At 47.0% G+C, this 23879-nt stretch overlaps 1 protein-coding gene and 1 non-coding gene across 18 annotated transcripts in view; one reads left to right on the forward strand and one right to left on the reverse strand.

Annotated features, from left to right (window-relative positions):
• Positions 1–23879, forward strand: part of Anks1b (ankyrin repeat and sterile alpha motif domain containing 1B) — a 1025752-nt gene that overhangs the window by 995350 nt on the left and 6523 nt on the right. For all 17 annotated transcript variants that reach the window (XM_076554619.1, XM_076554611.1, XM_076554613.1 and 14 more), the window contains 2 exons: positions 5468–5605; positions 23193–23360. In XM_076554619.1, the coding sequence (XP_076410734.1) occupies positions 5468–5605; positions 23193–23360 (306 nt within the window). The remainder of the gene's footprint in view (positions 1–5467; positions 5606–23192; positions 23361–23879) is intronic.
• Positions 7565–7683, reverse strand: LOC121823844 (5S ribosomal RNA). Its single transcript, XR_006065486.1, has one exon. It is a non-coding gene; the product is annotated as a 5S ribosomal RNA (ribosomal RNA).

The following is a 23879-nucleotide window of genomic DNA, read 5'->3' on the forward strand; positions in this document are numbered from 1 at the left end:
TGGGGGAAAACTCCAGAACTCAGGCAGAAAGCCTATAACACAGCATTACCATGATGGCTAACAGTAGCCCGAGTGTATTAAGTGCCTTATCTTTAATGATGACTCAGCTGTGCAGTATGTCATTGACCTTTAGGATGTCAGGTTACAACCACAGACTCCAATCAGAACAACCCTTGATTGGCTTTTTTGTTGTTGTTTTTGTTTGTTTGTTTGTTTGTTTTTTAGTTTCTGGTACATAAAATTACCTTATCCTTAAATTGGAGTTAAGTTGTTTTAAGATTTCTAGTATTGAAATGTTCATTGAAGATACCATTGCTTTTGGTCTATCTAATGTGGAAGAAAGACTTTAGCACCTAGACCCTCCACCAACCCACACGCACACACCCCTCACTCTAACCTAGGGCAACTGTCTTGATCCTGTTGAATTGGAAAAGCTTGGAGAGCAGTGATGAGTTTGACGCTCTCCAAACTGAATTGGATTCTGGCAATTTCCAAACATAGGCCATTTGCTCGCTGAAGTTGCTGCCGTCTGAAGGGTCAGGTCTGTCATTCAGTGGTGCCATAACCACCTGCATCTACATCAGTAGCACCCTCTCTGCCCAGACCCCCACCATCGGAACAGTGAGGGAAGCTGAGCCAGACCTGCTGCATTTGGCAGAAAGAGAGACACACATAGAGGGGATGTAGTCATGGATGCTCCTGTACCTCTTGAGATGTTTCTGACTCAGTCGCCAGTGACAGTGCAGACCTCTGCTCGCCAACCTCTTTGAAAGCATCAGCACAGGAAAATACGCAAAGGACAGTTTGTGTCCATAAAGACCATGAATAAAGAAGATCAGGGTATCTTTCAAGTCCTTGCATTGCGGTCTGTGACAGATGTTCCAGTTGAGTATAAGGCTGCAGAGAAGCCTGGGAGAAGCGCCTCCCGGACTGAGGGGCTGGCTTCAGAAGGCGGGAAGGATCCACAGGAGGGTCTGGCTTCAGAAGGCAGGAAGGATCCGCAGGAGGGTCTAGCTTCAGAAGGCGGGAAGGATCCGCAGCAAGGGAGAAGAGATGAACTCAAGTGCTGCGTTCTAGATTCCTTTCGTTTCCCCCGCTGGAAAGTGTTGTCTTGGTGGGACGAGTGAAGAACTTGGGCAGCGGAAGTGTGCATGGGGACCACATCATTTCAGGCGCTTGTGGCCACGAAGCCCGTACTGAAGCGCGGCACACCTTGGTGTGTTCCCATGGTGCTTTGCGTCTTCAGCATATGTCCCTCGGCCTTAAGCTGGTCAGGTGGACAGGGCTGTCCAGTCCACACAGACATCTTAAGGTCCCTGTCCTTTGACCAATGTCTGCCCACAGGCACAGCCTGTTTGTCATGGAGTTTTCCACTGCCAAACCTCATACATTTTCTATTACTCCACAGCTACCTTCTACCAATTAGTTTAAAGTACAACGAGTAATTAATTATATGTTCATTACCCTTCCTTTCCTATTAGCCCCCATTAGAGAATGCAAAAGATGAAGCCTTCAGTGAAGCATTTCTTTTTCAGTCAGTAAGGAAATAGCTCTGAGTTCATGGGGAAGGGCCAGGTGCCTGGTTATAAACACATAAATGTATTGCCTAGCAACTTATGAAACTAATCACTCAGCCTGATTTAAGAAGGAAGAAGCAAAGGGGGTCTTGAATTTGAAATGGAACTTGGAATAGACTTAGTCCTAAGATGTTTTAGGGAAATCACATCTGCTTTCGTAGATCAGCAACCCAGCATCAGTCCCTACAGGAACCTGGCCGCTAGGACTCTAGCTGTTTGATTACTGACCTTTCTTGAGATTAGCAGGGTCTTCCAAGAGGTGACCCAATTCCCACATCCAGGAATGACAGAGGCTTGGGTCATATTCACCCTCCTGTGCTCTCTCCCTAGCCTTCTGTGACTGCAATAGAAAGAGTATGGGATTGGAGTCTTTCTCACTTCAGTGTTCAAGGTTTTTTGTTTGTTTGTTTTGTTTTGTTTTTCATTTGATGACAACTTCAAACATATCATTGTTTTTCATAGCACACACTTCTCATAAGCAGCTGGGAGTCCCAAGAGACCACAATTGGTCTGTACTGTGGTCCTTAGCATCAAGCAGCCCACAGGGCATCCTCAGTTAACCACCTCTCAGAGCTCTGCCTCCATCCTGGTCCTTCTCTAGAGGGAATACTTCAGTCCCTTGATGGGAAAGAGTCTGGCCCGAGGAAGTGGTCAGGAGAAGCTCTCTGTGGTATCATAAAGACTGAAGGGTGTGGTGAGGGTAGATTCCTAGGCTGCATCCCTTTGGAATCTCACACCCTTCTTCGAACTGTCATATAAAGTGGCTGGACCAAACAGTTCTATTCCCCACACACCCACCAGATACAACAGTAGCTGTTTCTGCACATGATGAAAGGTGGTCAGGCGGAAGTTGAAAGGCATTAAGCTGCCAAACCCTAGCCAAAGGAAGGTAGGAGAGCCCCTCCCCGGGCCTTCTCATGAGCCTTCCTTAGAACGAACACTCTTAGAAATGAAAACTAACAACATACAAGAGTCTGATCTTCCACTGAGCTACAAACAGCACCTCGTGATAACATCACCTTTTAATCTGTGGAGTAGCCACAGTTGATGCATGACTGAAGGGCAAGGGATCCTCTCTTCTTTGAATCTTCTCCAAGGGGTGAGTTGGCCAATCCACTTTCCATAAAGTGTGCAGCTGCAGAGTCCTTGGCCTTAGATCCATTCCACAGATAGAGAACTGGCCTCACTGTCCCCAAAAGTGGATGGTAGTGAGGGAGGCAGTACTCAGACATCCCAGTCCTCACCAGGGTCTACCAGGGATATATCACAAGGGCCTGTGAATATACACCTTCCTGAGGATAGACTTATGCGATCTTAGTGGTATCACATTCCTCCTAGCTGAGACATTTTCAACAGTGAGGAAAGATGACATTTGTATAATACATGTGTCACAGATGCCTCAAAGGAACTTTAAAGCTGATCCTGTGACTGGGGGTGAGCTTCAGTGATAATGGCTCCATTCTCTCTGCCACACCTGGCCTCTTGGGGACAAGAAGGAAAAGTCTTCAGAAAATCCCGGGAAGGATTCGGAAGCAGGAGGACAGAGCACTGGAGACCCAACTTACCTGCGTTGTACTTTTGTCCAGGACCACAACACTGTCACAACAAATCGTCAGGAGCCTGGAAACTCAATGCCGCAAATCTCACAGGGCACTTGTCCCTATGACCATTCCCTTATGCTGACAAAGGTCCTCAAGGATGCAGATACCAGCTTAAAAGCTGGAGCCAGTCCTCGATGGTTACTTTACACATCGTTCTGACAAAATACAAGATTGGAAGCAACTTGATGAGAGACAGACACAGAGAGAGAGAGATACTGCCACTATCTTATAGTGGTAACTGGACCTTCAGCGCCTTACGGCTCACAGTACAGGTAGTATCCATCATTACAGGGAGGTCACAGTGAGCAGGAGATGAAGTAGCTGGTCACAGTGAAGAAGCAGAGAGAAACAAGTGTTTCATGTTCAACTACCTCTCTCCTTTTCGTTCAGTCTAGGAATGGGCCCATAAATGCTGCTGCCCACTGCAGGCAGGCCTTCCTACCTCATTGAACAGTAATCAAGATAAGCCCCTTCCAACATGCCCAGAAACCCTTCCCCCAAGTTAACAACACTACCCACCATAGCAGGTAAAGCCAGCATTGAGTCCAGACTTCTAGGGTCCAACAATGGCAATCCAGTGATGGCCAAGACTTTCCACATGTGGTAACAGCACCCCACATGTGGTAACAGCACCTTCAAAGACGACACAGACCTTAAAAAAATTCCTTCTGAAGATCCACATGTTCCTTCCTAATTCAGTGTTCTGGTTAAAGAAATGCTACCTGAGTGCAGGAAGAGGACCAGGACTTTATGTTGACGCTGTCTGGCAATACAATGTTACTTGTTTATCGTTTCCAATTTCCATTTGAGTTATTTTTGACAGAGCAGCTGCACACAGTGTCAGCATTCAAGGCCACAGTGAAGAATGTCTTAATTTAATTTTCTTTTATGTGTTAATTCTGTAATTGCTTTCCAACTGCAGAGCTTGGTAGAGTGAGGGACATGAAGTACTCGCTGAGGGTGCTGGCAGGGAAGGACATTTTGTCAGTGTTTTTAAGCATTGATGAGTAGACATGGAACATTGTATTGCCAACGGGTTCTTTAAGATATGCAATTAAAAAGTAATTAGGGTAACTGAAGCATTGGAGGTTTTATATCTATGACAACCGCAAACGACATGTGAGAAATTATAAGATAAAAAAAAATGATTGTACTGTTATAGGGCTCTTTAAATACATCTGTGTATCAAAAGAAGTTTCTAGCAGGTTTTGCAGCAAAGATCTCTTGATTGTTTGTGCTTCAGAACACTGGTCCTGAACCGTTCCTCCCACCGATTATGCTCCAGGGCTAGGAGGGAGATAACACGAGAAATGCAAGTCTATCACACCAGCGAGGAGGGGTTGCGATCACAAGTTTTACAGGACCCTCCAAAGAGTGTCAGCTCTCCAAAAACCCCAGACCTCAGCCCCAGCTCCACCCCTTCCCTGCATGAGTTACTGAAGGTCCAGTTTCCTCACCTGTAAGATAGTGGCAGTCACACACACACACACACACACACACACACACACACACACACACACACCGTTATTCTATAGGAAAGAGCTATCCCATTCATAGGTCCTTGCATCCAGCAAGGCACCTAAAGCCTGAACATCACAGTACAGTGTTCCCCTTGCCCTGCACTCTCAGCCTCCTGAGAACCTGAGAGAGAGAGAGAGAGAGAGAGAGAGAGAGAGAGAGAGAGAGAGAGAGAGAGAGAGAGAGAGAGAGAACTGAGTCTTCCCCCCTGCTTCATTCTGAATGCACCCTCGCTTTGGGAGTGGAGAGGTATGGCAGAAAACGCGAGCAAGGTCCTGGGTTCCAGCCCAGCGCCTGAGAACAAAGGGGGCAGTTAGGAGCAGAGGACAAAGACAACATCGAAGGGTTTGGACAACCTCCCGCGGTCACAGCTCCCCTCATACATGCCAGCGACAGATGACTGCTCCCAGACAGGATTAGCAGTAGGCAAGACAGCCTATCTCCTGCAGGAGGTGGGGAGTGGACGTGGTGAAATGCTCAGTAATCACTGTTCCGTCTTGTTTTCTAATTGTCTGTCACCCAGACTGCTTTGGTTCACAGCAGATCTGGCGAGAGCTGATCCAGGATATGATGATTTTAGGTTGTTTATTATTATTAAATGAAAACATTCCTTCCAAACCTGGTGTACGTTTGTCCACGGGCGAGCACACTGAGTCACTCTGAATATGGCGGGGAAAAGGAAAGCAGCCGGTTCCCGATGGCCTGCCCTGAGTCTACAAATGTGTTGATTCTCAAAGGAAAAACGGTGACCACTGGTGTCATTTCTCCTAGAACATCATCGCTGAACATGAAATTCGTAACATCTCCTGCGCTGCCCAGGACCCAGAAGACCTCTCAACATTTGCTTATATCACAAAAGATTTGAAGTCCAACCACCACTACTGTCACGTGTTTACTGCCTTCGATGTGGTGAGTTTGCGCCCTCTTTGGATATAGACCCAAATGTATATCCATATGTATATGAGCCTATATGGGAATAGATAGATGACAGACAGATGATAGACAGATGATAGATAGATAGATAGATAGATAGATAGATACATACATACATACATACATACATACATACATACATAGACAGATAAATAGATGATAGGTAGGTAGGTAGATGGATGGATGGATGGATGGATGGATGGATGGATGGATGGATAGATAGATAGATAGATAGATAGATAGATAGATAGATAGATAGATAGATAGATATCAATTTGCTCATGCTGCCACAACAGAAGCACCACAGACTACAGAGTGTAACCAACAGGAATTTATTCCCCATGTCTCTGGAGGCCAAAAGTCCAGGACCGAGGTGACAATAAGCATGATTTCCTCTGAGTTGTCCCTCCCTCCCTTCTCATGTAAACAGTCAACCTTCTCATGAGGTCCTTCCATGGTCTTCCTTCCACAGAGATGCCTGCGTCCAAATTCTCTCCTCTCCCAAGGACACCAGTCAGATGGGACTAGAGCCCATACCAATAACCTGTTTTAACTCAGCCATCTCCCACAAAGCCCCACCTTCCAATCCCATCACACCCCGCAGCATGAGAGATTAGATCTCCAAGTGGGATTTTTTTTTTTAGGATATTTTCGATATTCAACCGATGAAGCCAAATAAATATTTGAGCAGGCTTCGCTTTCATGAGTTTCCCATATTTTCAGTCTCTCACTCAACTTAGAACTCTAGACTTTTCTTCTACCTCAGCTGTTGATACTCAAGTATCAACTTCACTTTTCAGATTAGAGAAATCCCTTTCTTCTTCTGGTACCAAAAATACAGTAAGATCTCCCAGCTTCCTGTGCCTTCATTATCTCAACAGGTTGCTCTGGTGGCCATTCCTAAGTATTAGGCGTGATAAATATGTTTACCTCTGTAATATTAAGGGTTTTTTCAATTGACTAGTACTGAGATTAAATACTATACAAATAACAGTTGGGAGCCTCAAGGTTTGACCTGTATGTTCCCTTTAGAGTAAATCCTAAAGTAACTCCCTGGGGTGTCACACCGTGTCTATCCATACTTGTCATTAGGCTTGTAAATTAATTTAGTTATTACAGACATAGAAAACGAAAACGACTTCACAGTACATGTTCCTTTAGGATATGCACACGCTCGAGTTGCCTGAGATAGCTCTGAGATAGAGAACCCTGGCGGGTGGTTCTGTAGTTGAGGCAGACAGAACAGATGTGACCATGAGCCCTGACTTTACAATCAGAAGAATCTGAAACGCCACTTTGGTTTGATTTTTCTACCCTGCTCACTGGATTTTAAATAGACAGGTTTGGAGAACTGAACGAAAATCAATGTAACATATTTTGGCAATTCCAGGCCATGGTTCAGTGTGGTGGATGCAAGAATATTCTAAGCCATTTCTTCCAGTTCTAAAAAACCCCACAGACCAAGTCTAGCCATGTTCCAAATTTGCACCATGCTAAGAACTGTCAGCCAGGCTCACACTTATCGTCTTTATATCTTGCTGTGCGCTGCTCAGTCCTTTAGGTTTTGATGATCAAAAAATGAGAAAGGATGCATATGAGCTTTTAAAATGCACCCTTCTGTTTTAGGAGAGATGAGGAGAATAATACAAAGAATGGTGTGTATGGTAACAGCCAGGACTGCAAAGCAAAGTCTCCAGGGCTGCCTTAAGTATCTTTAAATTCAATTGTTTGCACAGACTTAAGTGCTGGTTAAAGTCAGTCCCATTTGAGATTTACAGGACATGAAGTATCGGATTGTTGATGCCAAGAATGTATGTGTAACCCGCCATTCTTGTGAGATTCAGTTGTTTCTTTCTTTCTTTCTTTATTATTTATTTATTTATTTATTTATTTATTTATTTATTTATTTATTTATTTATTTATTTATTTATTTTAAGCCTACAGTACCCGGTATTCCCAGGCAGTCTCCCATCCAAGTACTAACCAGGCCCGACCCTGCTTAGCTTCCGAGATCAGACTAGATCAGGCGCGTTCAGGGTGGTATGGCTGTAGACTCAGTTGTTTCTTTAAATAGTCCAATTTCTTTCCACAAGTATTTTGGTTTTCGTGACACACCTTCCTCTAAGGGAGCTGGACTTGTGGTATAGAACGAAAAGGCAGATTCAGGGTCACACCCCGGACCAGCTTGCTCCTCTGCAGGGTCACACCCCGCCAGGTTCATACCCCGGACCCGCTCCCCCGATCTTAGACCTTTTCGGAATCCCAACTTCCTGATGCCTAAAACGGAGACAAGCATTTGTGTCCCTGGCTTTTCACCAGGGTTGACATGAAAGACCACTGTAGAGCCCCTCATAATAGCAGGTCCAGGGCTGTCTGGCTCCTTCCCACCTCCTCCTTGCCAGCTGAGATCAGCCACACACCACAGCCAGTCCCTTTTCTGCTCAACGACACGAGGTAGGCTTTCCAGAGCGGAGTCACCATGCAGTATTTCCCCTCTGCCACTGAGAAAACCAGAACAGTAGAAACAAATAAAAATTGAAGTGGAAACATGGGGAAAAGCACACTAGCTCACCAGACCTCGTGGCCCCTAAGCTGTGTTCATCACCTCGTTCTGAGGCTGCTTTCCCCAAGAGATGCATCACTTTCAAAAAAAAAAATACATTAAAGATTCTATATGATTTCCTTTCACAAGACTTCCAAAAGCTAAACTTAAACCAGCACCTGTGGACATTTGGCTCCATGGTGACACCGTAATGTGGAGCTGAAATGGAGGGGCGGGGGAGGGGAGGGGAAGGGAAGGATCGGGAGAGAAAAAAAAAAGTCAAACCACAACTGTTTAGTTTTATGATCAACATGTCTTGATAAATTCGGACGTGTGGCAATGGTTGCAGTTCTTATCTTTCATCCAGATGTTTGGCTTAGCGTAGACGCCCACAGGCTTGGAGTTTCTTCTTGTATCTGCTCCGGAGGATTTTCGTTTTACACAAATCTGGCGTTTTAATCCTCTCTAAAATGCACAGTTTGTCTAACTTCAAAAATAGTAACAAAGGCCATCAGCCTTGACCTGGACCTTTGAGATATCACAGCTTTGCATGAAAAAAAAAAAAAAAAGGTTCTTTGTGTCTTTATGTAGGGCAATTCCATATTTTGGTCCAATCTTAAGGCTTTATGATTCATTCGAGGCAGTACCCTGGATTACCAGAGAGGACAAAAAAAAAAAAAAAAAAAAAAGTAACAGATTCCTTCTACAGTTCAAGTGCATATGTAACCTTCTAGGTGGTATGGATAAGTGGGTTTTGGTGGGTGGTGGTGGTTGCTGTTTTCAGTTTGAGGTCATCAGCTTTATGGCCTTGTAGACCTTTTTCAGGCAGCATACATGTGCTTGTTCCCACCACTACCACATGGTTTTATCTGCTGTCTACAATAAGCCTCGGCGATGTCTAGGAAGCTTCCCGTTTGTGAAATGTTTCAGAACAGTTTCCCATGGAAATCCCGTGACCTAAGGCGAGAGCGCAGAGCCTTCCTGTGAAAGCGAGGCTGTGACTCTCACATGGTCAGTGTCCTAGGGGACGCTGTGGTGCACTGGTTGCAGGCAGGTTGGGAATGTTATGCCAAATGATACATAATGTGTTGCCTGTTCCTGTTTATTTATGTCAACACTAAATCTACCATTTAATATTTTTCACGTTCAGACGACAGGGAGGGGAAAAACAAACAGAATAGAGCCAAACAAAAGGAGTGAGGGTTATGGATTAGTTACCTTTGTTGTTGCCACTCTGATAAAGAACAGCTTCGGGAGAGCAGGGTTCACCTTGGCTCACGGCGTGTCGTGGTAGGGAAAAGGGGGCCTCAAGAACGTGAGGCACACTGGTCCCGCTGCATCTGCCATCAGGAAGCACAGAGCGGTGCTGGGTTTAGCTAGCTTCCCCCCTTTTCCTCCCCTTTATATTGTCTGAGACCCCAGTCCATGGAGGTACGACCCACACTCAGGGTGGGTCCGTCCCTCCTCAGTGAAATCTGTCTGGAAACACCCTCGTAAACTCACCCGAAGATGTCCCTCCTTGTGTGTTTCTGACTTCGGTCCAGTGGACAGCCAAGATTAATCACCGCAGACTGTTGTTTTGAGTTAGATTCCTCCTGTGGGTCAGCAGCACCAAGCCCACGATGTGGTTTAGAGTCTGTTATGGAATCTGATGTCTGTTCCTCTCATCAGCTGCCTAGGCCTGGAACCCTTCTCCATCTCTGTATATCAGGTCTCCCAGACTCCACCTGGGCATCTCAGAAGCAGGAGCAGCGGCGTGATGTTAGAAGAGAAGGGACGGGTGTGAGACAAAGAAGCCTGAGACTTACAAATATATTTTATCTCCTTGACTCTCAGCCCCTGTGAGTGATGGGGAGCTATAAGACTATGGCCATGAACCTCCCAAGCTGTAGTCATCTTCCTAAGAAGGTCTCTAGGAGTAGGGAACACACAGAACCAAGGGAATTTGCAGGCTTGCCTTCTCTAGTTCACTCAGTAATAAGTTGATGTGGGTAGATTAGAAATACGTTGATGCATTCTTTATCGGATGCACTTCAAGAATCTGGGAAGGACTTCATTCAGTAGTTTTAAACATTAAAACACTTTTTGCCAGACTAGGCATTGAACTCGGATCCTTGTGCATGATAAGTAGGCCCTCTACCCCTGAGCTGTATATTCAACCCTCCCCGCCCCTTTTTCTAAACAGCATTAAAAAGCTTTACCTTTTCGATAGACCAGTGACTCTGTGAGTTGCAGCTCCTTTGTGAATCGAACGATCCTTTCACAGAGGTTGCCTATCAGATACCCTGTATATCAGATATCTACATTCCGACTCATAACAACAGCAAAATTACAGTTATGAAGTTGAAAGGAAAATAATTCTTCCGTTAGAAGGTCACCACAACATGAAGCACCGTATTAAAGAACGGCAGCGTTAGGAAGGTTGAGAACCACTGTGCTAGACCCTTGCTCATTCTTAGTTCTCTATGAAGGGCACGTTTGCAGGCTCTGCTATATTTAGCCACGTTCATTCCTCCCTTACTTGCAGTTCTGCAGTTCTGTCCTCTGTGTGCAGAACGCGGTGGAGCTGAGATTGGCTTTGGGAACGCGTAGGGAAAGTTGAAGCCACGGTGCTGGAAGTCAACACATGTGGCAGCTGGAGCTCCCTCTTTTTCCGAGCTTCTGTGGCTGAATGTGGGCCCTGGAAGGACCCAAACTAGAGGGATAGAAATGGCAGTATGCAGGACACACGGTCAGCTGACTCTGGGGGAGCATGCGATCCTGCTCCACCATCAGTAGATACCAAGCGAACTGAAGTACAGGGAGGTAACGCACGGGAGTCAAGCATACTGTGACCAGGAAGGGGCGCTTCGGGGTGTGTAGAAAAGAAGGTTGTGCTGTGAGACCGGACACTGGGGAGGTTTAAGCCGAATTCCGCTCTGACCTCCTCCGCTGTCACCACAGATGAGTAGGACCCATGTCAGCGTGTGACTCCGGGTGCACTGTTTACTTCCTGATTTTCTCATCCATTTGATGAAATTTAATTTCCTAAGCCCGTCACGAAACTACAGGATGGTCTCAGTGGAGTCTGAGATTCCCGAAGCGAAGCTTCCATTGCCTCTACAAAGTAGGAAATTTTCAAAGAAATTCTGATATTGTTATTAGTTGACCACTGACAATTGAATTAACATTATTTGTGATGCAGGTGGTTATCATCATTCTGCTTCTCATTTTCTCCAGCTGAAGGTGGCCTCAATCTATTTGACTCTGACACTATGAAAATCAAAGGCGATAGATGAAAACATGAACATGCAGAGAGCTGTTAAGATTGAACTGTAGTGCTGTGTCTGGTCCTTACATAGACAGGGTAGGGTGTCTGTCTACATGTAAAGAGGCGACCCTGATCTATCCAGCCAGTTGTCTCCGAGCCAAGAGTTGAGATGTACAGCAAATGTCCCTGACTGATTTTTTTAGAATAGCATTTCAAGCTCTGTGGTCCTTTCCCACCTGTGCTTCCCACAAAAAAAGAATAGATGGACTAACACTGTGGGGGGGTCATTCCTTCATAGCTGCTCTCTACTGGCATCCCTCCCTGAGAGGCAACCCGGCCATAAAGCCAAAGGTGGGTGGATACCCAGAGATTAATATTCTTTCCCCTCATTCTTTTTGTAACGGATGGTATATTAAATCAACCTCATTTTTGTACAGTTAGAAAGTAGGCATTTTGAATTTTTTCACAGACTTCTTCACTACATTTATATATGTGCAGTCATCCATCCATATCCAAGGGAGGATAGTTCTAAAGCCTGTGTGGATTGAAAGAGCCCCTGACACTCAAGTCTCTTCTATAAAATGATACGATATTTGCATACGTCATTTATGTACACAATATCATGCATACTTTATATCTTCATACAATGTCAGCACTATGTAAATGCTTCCCATAGCGTATTGCTTGGAAAAATAGACACAAGAAAAGAGTCCATACCTATTCGATCAAGATGCAGTTTTTCCTACACATACAGAATCAACAATACAGACAGCTAATTGTATTTAGATAGCCCTCCAAAATAACTACGGTAATAGTCACCTTTTAGGGATGTGGTCTTTGCAGTCAGCCCAGCTTTGAGTCCAAGGTTGGTTCTTGGCTTCATTGTTTGAGCAAGAATACCACTGGTCCTTGGCTTCCTTGTCTGCAACACAGGGATAATAGCAGCACCCACCACCTGTGGTCACTGTAAGGCATCACATTCAGTGAGGCACCACAGACCTAGTTTACAGCTCACGTTCTCAATAAATCATAGCTGCTAAGGGTATGGAGAATGAGAGGGACAGTCGTGATATGACATTCTTGTCACCAGTCCTTGAGTTAGGATTTATGTCCCAGGCTTTGGTTTTCAACATGTGTAGTGCTTCTGTATCCCACACCTGAGAGAAAAAGTAAAACTGTGTACAAATGCACACCTATATTTATTGTGTGCCTATTGTGAGCCATGTGCAGGTCCCTGCTCTCCACGAGCTCAGGATCTAGTTGGGTTATAAACAAATAATTGCACTAAAATGATACCCATGCCATCATGAGGTTGCCCCAGTGCGCAGCAGGACGAGGTCTCCCAGAGGAGGGGTACTTGGCTGGAAGATGGACGTTTACTTTGTGAGAACATGTGGTGGGTTTGGAGGCATGACAACTCATTAATTCACTTCAGAAAGATGAGCCTGAGGCATTAGGCAGGCATCTGCAATAAACAAAGAAAAAAAAAGTCATTTATGTGTGCAGTCAGCCTTCCCCTCCACAAGCTCTGTATCCATGGGTTTCACCAGCCGCAGATCAAAAATGCTCTGAAAAGAACTGACGATGGACTCAACATATAGCGACTGATCTTTCTTGTCAGTATCCCTGAACCGATATCACATAGTGAGGTATTTGGACAGAATGTACATTTGCTCGGTATTTCAACTCATCTATGGCATAGAGCGTATAGGAGGGTGGTCACAGGTGAGGTGCAGATGCTGCCTCATTATATATAAGACACTCGAGCATCCTCAGCTCAGTCCACATCCAGAGGGATGGCTGTACCGAGTTTACTAAGACAAGAAAATGGGCACATGCATTTGAGAAGTATTTTCAACAGCAAGGCCTTTAAAGAGGTCTTGAATTTGGTGAGAGCCCCATTCCCAAAGCTTCATGAGCCAGTAAAGAATCGCTATAGCTTCTCCTACTAAGTGCTTCAGCTGTTGAAGAAGAGGAAGAGGATGAGATCTGACCCTCTCTCCCATCCAAGTAACTCACGAGTCTTCCTTTTTCCTAGTAGTCCTGTCCCCCTAGGGTGGATGTAAGAGGCCACACTGGGCAGAAACCCATGAATTCATGAGCGCAGTTGACCCCATGCCCCTGTGTGAGGCCTCCGTGGAAAACCTGGACCGTTACCGGGAAGCAAGTCATGATGGGGCGAGCTTACCATGCCTTCTGTGCTTGGGGTGAGGCATGACACTAAACCTTAAGTTTAGAGACAGTGGGATGCTCTGCCACCTTCCAAAGTATTGTCTTTGAAAACTGTATAATGGCATGCAAAATCTGTTCATGATATAGCATTACATGAAAAGCAACTTATAAAAATGCACATAAAATATTCTCCTGATTTGGTATTTAAATTCACACATATAAATATTCATATAGTGTATAAAGTACGTGCGGGTATATACAAATATAAAAAGAAAACACAACAGAGTACAGCAGTAGCTATAACCCAACAGTGGAATTTTACAGGTCAGCTTAATTTCCGTCCATATGCTCTGTATCTCCAACATTGTCTACATATACTCCTATTATAATTAAGGTAGAAAGGTAATTTCCTTTCTCTTTCAGTTAGCATAAATTAACTCCAAAAAGAAGGGCTCTGAATGGTGGCCAGTTAATATGTCAGTCCTGGTCCAGATAAGCCTCTTGGTAGAGGTCTCCTGGTTCTTTCTACATGCTGAAGATCGTGATTAGGCACTAATATGTATTTCTATTAACTAGGCAGTTCGTTGGTGGTACTTGGGAAAATTACCTATAGGCAAAACTAAAGAGATGTCAATGGAATCTGTAAATAAGCCCAGAATATTCTCAGTTATTTTTGCCTCTGGACGTGGGTGAAGCAAGTTGTAGATGAAGCTTATCCCAGCTCTTAAAATGCAAGACTTCAAGCCAAATAGAGACAGGGAGAACTACGGCTTCTGTCTGAAGGCCATAGTGACAACCCAGGCTGAAGACACGTTCCTCCATCCCAAGGCCATTGTGCTGTTGGCATTTGTTCAACTTTGCTCACCAGGTCTTTCTTTGGGAGGAAAGATAAAATGAAGGGACTGGCCCCAACCACCCACAGTGGACTCATGTTGATCCTAAGATGCAAGTTCCCTCATCTTAGGGACCTCCTGCAGCTTCCTTCACTCGATCCAACACTTGCTGGGTACCAACCATAATACTAAGCCCCCTTGGACTTGCGAAGCTGAAGGAGACTGGTACCCCTCAAGGCACCCCATCAATTAGGGAACCAGAGTTACAAAGGGAAAATCATGACAAATGCCATACAGTGGCAGAATTATGCCCACGGGCTGAGGGTCTACCAGAAAGAGACTCTAACATAGCCTGGGAGGAAAAGCAAGGAGACTCAGAGAGAGCCTTGAGGAGCTCGTGCCTGGAGGGTCTCTACAAAGATAAGCAGTAACTCATCAAGCACAGACGGCAGACAAGAAAAGGGTGCCTTACTGGGTACGATGTTCAGCCATTTGGGAAGAGTTTTGAGGAGGTGATTGTTGAACTGAAAGGTTTCTTATGGTGTCAGGAATTGATCTTAGGGACTCATATATACTAGGCAAGGTCTCCATCATGAGCTGCAGCCCAGCACTCTTTTTACTTGTTACTTTGAAACAGGGCCACACGGGTTGCCTACACTGGCCTTGAATTCACTCTGTAGCCCAGGCAGCCCTTAAACTTGCAATCCTCCTGTCTCAGCCTCTTGATTAACTAGGACTGCAGGCCTGCACCTCCAGGCCCAGCTGAAATAATATTTTCTTTCTTTTTTTTTTATTTATTATGTATACAGAAGAGGGCGCCAGATCTCACTACAGATGGTTGTGAGCCACCATGTGGGTGCTGGGAATTGAACTCAGGACCTCTGGAAGAGCAGTCGGTGCTCTTAACCTCTGAGCCATCTCTCCAGCCCCGAAATAATATTTTCTAAGATGACATCAGCCCTTGGTCATTGCCCCTTGAAACACTAACTGGAGGATGGTTGCATTCTACCATCGGGCCTTTGAATGGTGTATTCCTGGTTAGCACGGCTTCAACCATACATGCCCCTCTGGATGCAGATACCTATTACTTTTTACTCATTGACTATATCAGTAACTGACTGGGTAGAAGACGGATGGCAGCTTCTCACCTGAGAATCTTAGCGCTCCCAGGATGGAAGGAGACCAAAAGACCACTGGGATCACACCCTCTTCTTCTTCTTCCTCTTCTTCCTCTTCTTCTTCTTCTTCCTCTTCCTCTTCCTCTTCCTCTTCTTCTTCTAAGATTTATTTCTATTATTTTATATGTATGAGTATTTTACCTACTTAGGTCTGTGCACCACCCATGTGCCTGGTGCCTGAGGAGTTGGTGGGCCTCCATGTGAGTGCTGGGAACCGAACCTAGGTCCTTTGCCACAATAGGTGCTCTTAACCACTGAGCCAACTATCCAGCCCCTCACGGCCACTTCTTACTTTGCCCCTTCAGTGAATGGGATAAGGGGGTCGTCCCTGCTGTGTTTGGCCCATGCAGAAAACCCAAGGGCTCGGCTCATGGTCTCTGTCACTGGAGCACATGGATACAGCGGACCTGAGGGTAGTCCTGACACTTGGGTTTCTCTGCCCTTGCCTCCCAGGCGCAGGCACAGTCCTTATCCTTGAGTGTCAGCTGGGAACCTCTTTTTGGTTGCAGGGAGCCTGTGGTGATCTCAGGCAGTGCTCCTGTTAAGGAATAGCCAGGTCTAGGGCTGTAGCTTCCAGTGCTGTGGAACCAACACATTATTCCATGACCCCAGTCATGAAAAATGTGGCCACTGTTTTTCTAGTACTAGTAGGAAGTGTAGCTAGGCAGGTTAGAAGGGTCTGCTGTAAAGGGTGGCTTCCCCACCTAACGAGGGGCCCTTCCCATCTCAGCTCACTTCCCTCCTTGTCATACCTACCTGATGGCGTGGATGCTGTTCCGTATCAGCATGTTGTCGGGGACGGGCTCAGCAAAGTGACCCCTGTGGCAAATGCTTAGGTGAGTGTATGGCCACTCTGCCATGCTTCATTCTAAGATTCAACACAGCCCCCATTAATAGATACATTAGACCTGAACGTATGGGAGGGGACACAAAATATAGGCTAGAACCCACACCAAAGCTCTAGAATATCACAGTTCTAGTACCAACCGACAGCACAGAGCTCTGAGGCCACAAATTGGCCTCAATTTCTGGAGGTCGAGGTGAAGGAGGTGCTTTCTCTGAAAGGGAAGTATACCCCTTCCTCACAGAAAACAGATGCTCAGTGAGACTTCAGTCGGAAAGGATGTCCCCATGGTCCCTATGACGTACCTTCCCCCTAGTACCCAGCGTCCACTGGCATCTACACGATGAGTCTCCACAATGTGGTATCTCAGGGGGGCAATAAGTGTGGGAGTCAGGACACGCATGCAAAAAAAAATTAAGCAGGACATTCAAGTTACACAAAACCCTGGCTGGTCTGAAGTCATTCTTGATTTGAACTTGACCCTGCCACTCGGGAGCTGTGTCAACCTGGCCAATTTTATCAGTGTCACCGACCCTGAGTTTCTCATATGTGAAAGGGAGGTGGTCATTTATCCTATGTAAGACATTGTGAGGGTTACATAGTCCAAAGACAGTCCAGAGTAGTGGTTCTCAACCTTCCTAACGCTGCGATTCTTTAATACAGCTCCTCATGTTGTGGTGTCCCCATCCATACAATTATTTTTGTTGCTACTTCATAACGGTAATTTTGCTACTGTCATGAACTGTAATGTAAGTATCTGATATGCAGGAGATCTGATAGGCGACCCTGTGGAAGGGTCGTTCCTCAGCCCCAAAGGGGTCAGACCCACAGATTGTGCTGGTCCAGAGCCAGGTCCCTGGGACACACACAGTCCTGTGGCAGCTGCCGAGAGGATTTAGATGAGGTGGGGGAAGCCCCACTGACATGGAGGAAATACAGTTCAGTCCAAGCTCATAGGTGATCAGACTGGATGCTAAGCTCGAGCCCTCCGCAACCGTGAGCGTGGACTGACAGAGAGTCCACAGGCGAGGATCCCCGGAGTGACATTTTCACTGTGGGGCTTGACAAACGTCAGACAATAGATGGTGGACTCTTCCTTCTGTCTTTGGAGAAGAGTCTTGGAGGTTTCTGATTAGAGGAAGTACCAGCTATTTTAAGATTCAACTGAGCAGATGTTAGAATTGAAATCCAATGTGAAAACTGAAGCATCTAAACAAGATTCATGACCAAATAGATGGCCGGCCTGCTGGTCCATGGAGAGGAGCCAGACTAGCACCTGCACACACATCCTGGATCGTGCTGGGAAATCGTTCCCAGTCCTCCCAGCCAAGAAGGAAGAAGAGGCATAGAAGAACCCCGAGGGAAAACACGAGGAGTGAATAGGATGAGTGTGGGCATCAAAACAGAAAAATGTTACAATTGAAAAATGATTCATCTTCATTTAAATGAAGTTCAAAACACAAAAGGAAGTTTAAGAAAAGTCATCCACAGTGGGGGTATAGCTCAGTGATAGAACTCTTGTCTAGCAGGTGCAAGGCAGTAAGTTTGATTCTCAGCATTTGCAGATGGAGAAGAGGAAGGGGAAAGGACAAGGGAAGGAGGAGAGAGAGAGAGAGAGAGAGAGAGAGAGAGAGAGAGAGAGAGAGAGAGAGATCTACAAGCTTAACAGCCATGATAACTAATGTTACTGTTTCAAGATATACCTGTTTCCTGTGCATATATTTCTACATATTTTTAAAGAAAGAATCCCACTGTTTAGCCCAGGCTGTCCTAGAACGTGAGGTCTTCATGCCTCTGCTTCCTGAGCGCTCGGGATTACAGGTGTGTACCAGCCTTTGCAGAGCCTTTTAGCCAGTTCTTTTCAGTGACTCAGTTTTCATCTTTTTTTTTTTTCTTTTTCCAGACAGGGTTTCACTATGTAGCCTTGGCTGTCCTAGAACTCACTCTGTAGACTAGACCTACCCCGAACTCACAGAGATCCACCTGCCTCTGCTTCCCGAGTGCTGGGATTAAAGGTGTACACCACCACCATCCAGCGTCAGTTTTCCTCTTAAATGGCTATCCAGAATTCCACTTCATGGCACTTGTATGCTATATGAGATGTTCATGAAATTGTTATACATTGTAATGAGTGCTCTAAGACACATTGTCATTGAATCCTTGAGCCTATATGATTTTTCAAGCTAAGTGGAGAATTCCTAGAGAGCACTTACTAACATGTTCCATACCCTGGGGACCAGGACTTTTCGTAGGGGCACAGATTGCCTACAGTCTCTGATACAGTTTTTCTACAATCAAACAGAAGGATGTGCCAGGTCAGCCTCGGGATTAGGATGCAGGATAATGGGGTGCACCTCTTGGTCTCTCTGTCACCTCCTTTGTTTGCAGAGAAGACACTTGATGGGACCTATGGCTCCTCCATCACTGGTTGAGCGTTTTATGGACACTGTTGATTAGACACAGGCCCGGGAGCAGGGACATGACCACAACAAGCTCGGTAAATGTCCTGATGGTGCTAAACTGTAGCCCTGGCTGCCTGGAGGAGTCCACTGCAAATGCCAGAGACCTCCACATCTCCACTCCGCAAAGGAGAAACAAGTTTGCATCTCTGCGGTACCATTAGATGCCATCCTTGAGATATGATGGCCCCTTAAGTTCCTCATCCACTAGAGATCCTTAGGGAAGAGGAAATGGGAAGGAAGGTGTGATTTTTTTTTTTTATATGTACTCCCATTTTTACCCCCACTGAATTGGGCCTCTCTGCCTTTATCTTAAGTGATATACTCCATGTAGAACACTTTGCATGGTACGTGGCACATGGTAAATAATAAATGTGCATCTGCATTGTCGGGTTCAGTACTGTTGTTAGTGAGCCTCAGTAGGATCCAGTAAGGCAGGTGGCTATGTAAGACAAGAAAACTGAAGGTCACAGTAAGCCATTTCTAATCATCACCCCCACAATCACACCAATGCACATGTATGTTACCAACTTTCACTGGTCTGTGTAAGGGAGAAAACAAGCAAAGCCTCTTGCCATGTGTCTCTAGAGATTTATGGTAGACAGGTAAACTGGAGATGGGACCCTCGGCCTCGAATGTGCTAGATAAGCATTCCACCACTGGGCCCCAGGTGACTGACAATCCTCTCATAAGCCACAAGACACAGGGCGAGCCTGGGTCGCAAGTAGGCAGCATCTGAGTTGGGAAGTCACGGGTATAAACCTAAGTGAATTCCAGTATATATGCCCACAGGTAGCAACAACACAAGATGAGAACCTGGCCATGCTGACTTCAAAGGTTCAAAGCCTGTGTGAAGGAGTAACTGTGATGTTTTGACAGGGCTGGACCCCAGACCTCAACTTCCTGGTAGCCAGGGCTAGGGTGGAATGAATCCAGAATGGGGCTCCCATGCCGAGCGCTGTCCACCACAGTTCAGAGACTGGAGGGCTCCACTTCACACACTGCCCGAGCTGGGGAAGGCTCAGCCAGCCTTCCTTTGCCATTTATGGTGTTCTGTTATAGACTGTGTAGTAAGCACCATATAAGACAGCAATATAAAACAATCTCTGCTTCATTATCCTTCGTGATGCTCTAAGTCCACAGGTCAGGCTGGGCTCTGAGGTTCTGCTCTTTGCCTCCCAACATCTGGGGTCTCAGTTGGGCCATCTTAAATGGTTGCAGATATCAGGACAGCTCAGCTTATGATCTGCCTAGGCCCTGGGGTTCCTCCATGTACTGTGTGCTGAATGGCACCTTAGGTCCTACACCTAGGGGCTAGCCTGGGAAATGTGAGGCGGCTGGACTGATCCGGTCTGGTCCTTATCAGATGGCGCCTTCCCCTGGTTCACTTCAGCATCCAGGCAGAGTGGCCCCAGGGTGGTCAGACTTCACACAGTACTGACTCCCAACGCAAATGCTACCCCAAAGGCCCAGGCAGAGGCTACAAGACTCCTCCCGGTCTTTACCACACTAAAATTGCCTTTACATTACTCACGGCAATTAACATATTAATATAATGAACATCCTTAATGTATAATTAAGTCCTACTACAATATGATTTTCTGTTTTGTCCTAACAGTGTCCAGCTCTCATTAAAAAAACCAATTCTCCTTCTGTTGTACACGGTAGGAATGACACAGAGGAAGGAGGCAGGGTGGCCCTGCAAGAATACATTACAGTATGTCTAGTTGGATTGAGGGTATGGCTCCATGGTAGAGCATCTGCCTGCCCAGGGCCCTGGGTTCCATTGGTGGAGGAGGGGAGAAGAGAGGAGGAAGGAAGGAAGGAAGGAAGGAAGGAAGGAAGGAAGGAAGGAAGGAAGGAAGGAAGGAAGGAAGGAAGGAAGTTCCCTGCTGGGTTGTGGTACTCTGAGACAAACTACAGATCTCAGTGCCTAGGGGCCCCTCCCTCACATCCAACATCCATGCTTCCAACATGAAGGCTACAGAAAAGCTAGAAAGGCAACAATATCCAATTCTTCAGCGAATCACAAGAGAACATTCTAAATCGTCCTTTAAAAGAGCAAGACATGGTGGGTGTTGGTGGCGCACGCCTTTAATCCCAGCACTCAGGAGGCAGAGGCAGGCGGATCTCTGTGAGTTCGAGGTCAGCCTGGTCTACAGAGTGAGATCCAGGGCTACACAGAGAAACCCTGTCTTTAAAAAAAAAAAAAAAAAAAAAAAGCAAGACACATGTCAGCACTGAGGAAGCTGAGGCAGGATGAGTGCCACATGTTCAAGGCCAGCTGGGGGCTGGGCTGGTCTCCCAGTCACTCATTTAAAAGGAAAGGGCAAAACATCTGTTTATCATGCAGAAGCTTTCCGCTTTTCCCATAGTAACCCGCAGTGACCATGTGAAGGTCTCAGCGCTCAGACAGCAGCCTTGGCTTCCCTGGGAAGGTGCTTACCCAGCTCTCACTTTCAGGAACTTGCCCGAGGCTGGTGGTGAAGGAGTTTGCACTCTTAAGCTCACTGCACCCACGCGCTTGCTTAGATTCTCACCAGACCCCCAGACGCGAGTGTCTGCCACACGCACAGACACCAGACACTTTTCCGCAGAAAGAGTTAGCGAGACCAAGAACGGCCATGTCCTCCTGACAACAAGGAAGTCAGAAGCCCCTTTCGTCCTCCTCCGCGAACCCCGCCGACAGTGACTTGTGACGCGTGCGCGGTGTGTGCGGAGTGTGGGCGGGGGAAAGGGCTCAGCCCTCTTGGTGCAGTGATGGTCAGAGCTGCCTCCCAGTCCTCCTCCACTGTCATTTGCTGGTGTGTTGCTAATTTACTTGTCTGACTCATCCGTGGAGGCAAACATGGCTTGGTGCTCTGTACTTCGGGGAAATGTGGGGCCTGGCTGTGCAAGGGACAGGATCTCGGCATCACATGTCCGTCTGATAGGAAGCTCAGCGATTGACCCATCCTCCGTCAAACCAGCTCTCGAGATCATAGGCATTGCTCCCACTTGGTTCAAAGACCATGGCTTTGACCTAAAATCCGGTTGATCTAGAATTGGTGGATCTCTTCCCCATCATGGCCTTGGAAGGCCATCACATGTCCTCCATCCTCACTGCGTACTGAGGACAACAGTAGTCCCTAACACTTCTCCCAGCAGCATGCTGGGAAGGCGTGGAGAGCATAAGAACGGCAGGACATAGTGTGCTTTTAGCAGGAGCGGAGTGCTACCTGCAGATTTGAAAAGCCATAAACCAACGCAGTAGTGACAGTCACAGAACGAAGACCTTGAGAAAGACGGTGGCTGCTCTCAGCTGATGCGGCCGCACCGAGAACATTCTCGGGCTCCGGGGTGTGGCTCAACACAGAGCATTCGCTAAGCCTGTATGAGGCCACAGGTTCAATCCCCGGGCACGTTCTGTGTGGACCCCACTTCTATGATGCATTCTGACCTCGGAATGTTGGGGCTCCGATCCCTCCTTTGAGTGGCTAATGTCAACGTTGTCCCTGTGAGAGAAGGTCAGGGGGAAGCTTCACGTGGGAGAGGAAGCAGAAACCGAAAGTCAGGATGTGAAGAAGGGCAGAAGCCATCCTGAGAGAACTGGTCTGAGAAAAGAACGTACCTCCCAGGAGAAATTTGGTGTGGCAAAAATCTCCTGTCTCTTGGTGACTTGATGATAAAATATAGAGAGTGAACCCACGGGGAGTGCAAAGAAAACTTAAGAACTAGACAGATAATTGGCTCCATTTGAACAATGTTTGCATGCTCACTGCTTGCTGAAGCCGTGAGACTCCACACCAGCATGACTAACGCCTCTCCCCCGGCCTAAATTAGATTTTGATTGTGTTTCGTATATATTCACTGAATCACAGATGTTTGAGGTAAAAAAGACCCAAACGTCTCGGGAACACCTCCCAGGGAGCGTGTGGGATCATCTGCGCAGGCGTGACACCACTACTAACCCCGGGGAGCCCAGAAGCCGCCCCCAAGGATGCTGCCCACCTGGAGAGCACCAGGGCTGGGGGGGGGGCTGCATGAGGACTCTGTGTATAGGGGGTTCATGGAGGGGGCCCCCGCAGTGTGGCTCCATGCTGGATGCCGCCTCCATGACTAGTGCCCAGAGTGTCCTGTTCTCAGAGGCGTTCCCTGAGCTGCTGGAGCTTCAGGTGGGGAGAGCGTTGAGGGTCCACACCAGCTCCCCGTCCTACACGCGGCTCCTCGGCCGCCCATTCCTTCCGATCCACTATGTGCGCTGCCAGTGGTAAATGTTTCGTTTGTCTGCTTGTTTCTCTTGCAGAATTTAGCCTATGAAATCATCCTAACACTGGGACAGGCATTCGAGGTCGCTTACCAGCTAGCGCTACAAGCCAGGAAAGGGGGCCACTCCTCCACGCTTCCAGAAAGCTTTGAAAACAAGCCCTCCAAACCCATCCCCAAGCCCCGCGTTAGCATCCGCAAGTCAGTGGTAAGTAGAAGAGAAAGGCGTCTCTAAGTCTGCATCAGGAGGGAAGGGGGTTGTCAACAGGGCCCGGTGCGTGGTGGGGGAGGCCTTTGGAATCCAGCCTGCCCTCCCCTCCCCTCCCCTCCCCTCCCCTCCCCTCCCCTCCCCTCCCCTCCCCTCCCCTCCTGTCCTTTCCATTGGTCCCCTGCTGGCCTGTGACCATCATCCTTCTCCTGGTTCCTGCAGTCTCAGAGAACCCCTCTGCCCAACCTGAAGGTACCAGAAAAAAAAAAAATTCCATTTTCACTGCCACCTGCAGCAGCCTCATGAGGGCAGGCTACTGGCTGTTGGTGACATGTCTTACCAGAAGGTCTAGAAAATTCTGGGGGCAGCTTTCTCCGAGGCCTCCCCTGCCATCCTATAGGGCCAGGCCTCTGCCCTCCAGAGAGATTTGCAGAGGCTCCAGGTGAGGATGCTCTGGTACCCTCCTGGCAAAAGCCAGATAGACGCCACAGGTTCCGTGTCTTTCAGGAGGCCAGGGCA

Source organism: Peromyscus maniculatus, chromosome 18 (assembly GCF_049852395.1).
Source record: "Peromyscus maniculatus bairdii isolate BWxNUB_F1_BW_parent chromosome 18, HU_Pman_BW_mat_3.1, whole genome shotgun sequence".
NCBI classification, from domain to species: Eukaryota; Metazoa; Chordata; class Mammalia; order Rodentia; family Cricetidae; genus Peromyscus; species Peromyscus maniculatus.